Genomic DNA, 5,295 nt, shown 5'->3' on the forward strand with positions numbered 1-5,295 from the left:
AGTGGATATATATATATATATATATATATATATATATATATATATATATATATATATATATATATATATATATATATATATATATATAAACACATTTAGTAACTCATTGATATGTTTCTTCTTGAGTTTATACTCTAGAATAGATTGTCTGTTTGCGAACAAACCTTCTTTGTTGGGAAACAGCTTCTCAAACGCGATAGAATCTTATTACATTAAGTTAACGTGCAAATCGATGAACAGTGTAATAAGGTGAATTTGTTTCAGGTGAATTTCTATCTTAGTGGAAAGGGTAGGCTATATAACATCAAAGAAATAATTGATTGATGAAGACTGCTTTAGACAAGACAAGCAGAGCAAGATGAAAATTAAAAACCGGACGTAATTAATCACTTGAGGTCAAAATAAGGTTGCCTATCTATCTGCAAAACAACGTGTTTCAAAAATTTCAATCACTACATCTTGTATCAATTGCTGTGGCGCGGTTTGTACCAGTTCCTATCATACACTCATTACAGCACTAAAGCAATTAGTGTTCAGTTTTAAACTTACGTTTCTTAAACTATAATTGCACGTATAGAGCGTTTCTGAGTTTAAGTCAACACTCAAGTTGTGAGGAAATCAGTTTTCAGGAAAGAATTATCATAAAACAGAAGTGAATCACCAAGGAAAGAGGAAAAAACACATCGCAAAATCTTGTTAAATACTCCAAAGTTATAAAGTTTGTGTGAAAAAAGGTTGAAACATTTCAAATTTTCATTAAAAAGTAATCTACCAGCGAAGAGTCACCACCGAACATTGTTGATATTATTTATTTAATAGAAATTGCAAATCTTTTAATAGGAAGCTATAGAAATACATTAACGCAGAAGTCACCTATATAGAGTACAATTTAGCCTTTGAAAGCTCCATATACTTATATTTTCCTTTCAGAGGACTTGATCGTCCACTGTCAAATGTATATCGGAACATTTACACTTCATGCTTTTATATCCCATGCATATGCCACATGATGTATGCTTTACAATTCCCTCTATATTTTAAGGAAACATTTTTTGTACTTCAAACACTAAACAAATGCTAGACGTATTTGTTTTGGGAACAAACCTTAGCTACTCTGCTACTTTTTTAAATAATTTCTTTCTTAAATTTATTAGTTCTTCTATAAGAAAAACGAGGAGAGAACCAATGATTCCAATTAATAGGATAATAAATGCTCCCATGATATCATTCAGCTCCAACGGACGAATCAGTTCTTCTGCCTTAAAGTGAAAGTCTGTAGTAAAGATTTCGCCTAATTCTCTAGCCCAGTGTTCAAACAGACCTACCTCTATTACCTGTATAACATATGAGTTAAAGAGTTCAACAAGAGGTGAATGTACATTGAACATAAAAGCGTAATAACTAGAAGCTGCAAATTCTTTCATTACATGTAGGGTTTCCAAGTTATTTACTTCTACGAATTCCGCACCAGATGTAAATTTAGCAACTGTACTTTCTATTGGAATAGCTAATTCACCTTTTCTTATTAAATTGTTTAACTGTTTCGGTTCTTGTGTCATTATTTGTCTTTTCAGAATTTGTTCAATAGCATTATTAGTCGACAATGCAAGACTATTCTCCCATCCGTCAATATCAGTACCCCAATTTAGACCAGATTCCAAAAGTTGTTGTAACGTATCTATTGGAGTGTTATATCTAGGTATAGTAAGGTGCGATACAAGGTTAGAGTTGTATGCCGTTATTAGGAGAACAGATGTCATGAACATCCAAGTTACTAAATGCCTTAATCCTCCACGGCCCTCACTTGGAGTCGGAAATCCAATACTTATTGACACAGAATACAGAACACAATAGATGTAACTCCGATACGGATCTTTGATAGGTAACTTTAGTATCAAATTAATTATGAATGAAAACGTGTACAACGTAATAGAATTGAAGATAATGAATCCCATAAATACTAGCCAGACAACACATGAAAAGGGACGAATTACTGACCACAAGTAGTACTTATTCTTGAAAATAGGAGTCAGAAACGTTATTTCAGATGTACCATGTACCTTGGAAAACTGAAAGAGCTCATAGCGTTGAATTCTAATGTACAGTGATGGTATTCCAACATGATACTTATAGCCTCTCAGTCTACCAAAGACACTTTCTACAGTTGCATTATCTGTGTGGTCACCCCATACTTCAACAACATCAACTTTCCATGTAAAATTATACTTCCTAGAGAAATGATACATTATTCTATATTCTATTCCATCGTAAGAATCCTCATTCACTATTGTCCATGGTGGATAAGGATAGAAAGATAAGCTTATTGATATACCACTTAGATTTAAATTATGTTTTGCTTTCAAGTTCGTAGACTTAAATATCGATATGTTTACTTCTTCTAATCTGAGAGGGTTCAAGTCATCGGTCAATATATCAGATAATAAATGAACCTCTGAGTAATTATGAGTAGCTTTCCTGTAAGGTAATAATAAAATGTAAGTGAAAGGAAAGAAACGCTTGGCTTTACACCTAGTATAATTTTTCAATGATATTTCGTTTTCATCCATTAAAATTAGAAATGTTCTCTGTTTCCTTTGAGTTGCTCGTTTAATATTTTTAGATAAAGTGTGAAAGATTTCACAGATATTGCTTGTCATAATTACCATGTGATTGCAGTTTTGATTCATTGAATCTACAAGTAAAGTTTGTTCCTTATTTCTATGGAGATAGATTCTGTTTATTACATACATCGAAGTTGAGTGGGTAACAATGTTCCTTAATACGGAAGTAGTTTCATCGATGGTATTGTGTCTGTTATCATAGAATACTGTGCACTTTAAGTTGATGTATTCCCCGATAAAAGGCATTTCCAAAGGCATTATGTTTTCCGTATAGTTCCACTGATGAAATTTTCTCATGGAAATGCATCCTGTGCACCACATAAGTTGAATATAAATTGTTGCCTTATTCATTATCAGATACATTTCCTGTAATATATAAGAATCAGTTGTTAAATAATTAATTAATATAGGTAGTGACATTTAACTATACTATGTTTTACAAACATGAAAATAGGTTTGTGAATTTTCACATACTCATATCGTAATTATGAAATTTTATTTTTGCATATGTCTCCATTTTTCTCGAAAGAAATCATTTGGTCTTCAAAACAATCAATAGTAAACACAAGACTAATGATTTGCTTCGGTTTTGAAAGGAAATTTTTAAGTGATTAGAACGGTGCGGAATTGGTTTCACCCCAATTTTATTTTCTAAATATCTATTTATGTTTTTCGAAAGAAACTTATTTCTTCCAATGATCAATAGCATATTTAAAAACAAACGATTCATTGGATTTTGTGAAATTTGAAAGCAGTTTGACTAGTGTAAAGTTGGTCCCCAACTTTGTTTCCTAATATATTTTCATATTTCTCTAAACAAAGCATTATTGTTTTTTATATATATTAGTCAATGACAAATGATTCGTTACAGTTTCGAATCGAAATTTTGAAGTGGTGTGGAAATGTGAAGTTACGATTGCCTAAGTCAATTTTTAAATGTAATTTCATGTCTTTGGAAACAAATATTTTTTCTTCAAAATAAACACATTTTCCGATTGGGTTCTTTATCGAAATACGAAAGTTGAGAGTATTGGAAACTTCACACTAATGTTGTGGATTGTTCCTCAAAAGTTGAACATCATTTCGTCTTTATTTCTTTGAACTTCATTTGCAGAGAAATTATAACTAAAAGCAATTAAATGTATCCATTAAAGCGCATACTATTGAGTCGAGTCTGTATATCGACACTTCTATGTGTAATTGTTCGAAAATTTCCACAACTCGTAATAACATAGAATCAAATCAAAGATTATCTTTAGGATGCCAACCTAAGATTGGTCTCATTATACATTAACGCAACCGGAGTTTCGAGTAGAGCGGAGTAGAGCGTTCAACCCGAAATTCACATTCGTGACACTGTTTATCTTTGCACCAACAACTGAAGTGTACCGGGCAGTGCTACAATATATTCTTCCAAGAATTGATTGACTTTCAACCCCATGAAGTTTCGCATAATATGATTAATTGCTAGCACGCACATCACACACCAGTCCCTCAACAATGCAACTTGAATGCTTTTACGTTGAGCTTCCGACATAGCGAGACTTTTATATTTCATATGGAAACCTATCAGCATCTGGAGTGATAAATATTAAATGGCAAAAAAATCGGTGAAGAAGAGTAAGAAAATCCTCATTAACAGATCCCGCAGAGCGTTAAAGCGATTGTCCTTCCGAACTTTCGTGCAACTCAGATGCAAGTAACAAAGGAACTCAAGTGCCACCTTCCACGGCAGGTGTTTACGATCATTAAATGCTGCAAATTTCAAGACATTATATAAATGGGATGGAGTTTTTGCTCGGAAGAGATAATTCCACGTTAGTACTACACCAATGTTGCTTTGAATATAGAACATGGACAGTTTATAACTAGAAACGTGTAACATGATCGATTGAGTCGTCGTTCACCATGTTATAAACAGCAAGCCGTGTTTTTAAGTAACACACCTCCAAAGAAGTACATGATACACAGTCTGCACCCAACCCTGAAACACGATGGCGACTCTGTGATGCTGGATCCACCCCAAGTTTCAGTGAATTCTGTATTAACGCTTACCAGTCGCTTAAATGTCCGTGATAATGTCTCCATGTTAGGGAACTATGTGCATCCTATAGTCGATAGGTTTTGGGCAAAGACGCCATATTACAGGATGACAATGAGCACACTTACAGAACTAAAATTTTGTGCTGGTGTCGAGGTACATTGAAATGGAGTTCCACGCCTAAGCTGGACCTCCGAATCCAACGACAGTGGTTCATTCTGGAGGTAAGAATCAAAACCGTCTATAACTTCTGTGACACCATTTTACATCGTGTTTACCATTCTTCAACTTGACAACTATGATCGTCCCTCATGATGATTTTTCTTGGTTATTACTGCAAATTAGTCTGTTTACGCGTGAAGACGGTTACAAAAAAGGAAAATTATTGTCTTTTTCGCAGCTCAAGCGCAAAGACCAGTTGCATGATAAGTAAGTATCTTCGATATTGTGCACGCAACATTAGATAATAGGCATGTAACAATAACAGGCGGCAAGATAATGAAGACTTAGCACCATACACACAATAACATTCAAAATTACTCCTACACTTCTAGTTCGTAAATCAGTAGTGTCTCTTGAAGGAAATGACGTAGATAGAAATTTAAATTTTAGCATTACAAAACTAAGAAAAGG

General features: G+C 33.6%; 1 protein-coding gene across 1 annotated transcript; it reads right to left on the reverse strand.

Annotated features, from left to right (window-relative positions):
- Window positions 1-1,109: 1,109 nt before the first annotated feature.
- On the reverse strand, window positions 1,110-2,246 carry LOC145661849 (uncharacterized). The gene has a single exon (XM_081727190.1). The coding sequence runs from the start codon at window positions 2,244-2,246 to the stop codon at window positions 1,110-1,112; it is 1,137 nt and encodes a 378-aa protein (XP_081583316.1).
- Between the last annotated feature and the right edge of the window lie 3,049 nt (window positions 2,247-5,295).

The sequence above is a fragment of the Thermobia domestica genome, chromosome 10, assembly GCF_964235325.1.
Source record: "Thermobia domestica chromosome 10, izTheDome1.hap1.1, whole genome shotgun sequence".
NCBI classification, from domain to species: domain Eukaryota; kingdom Metazoa; phylum Arthropoda; class Insecta; order Zygentoma; family Lepismatidae; genus Thermobia; species Thermobia domestica.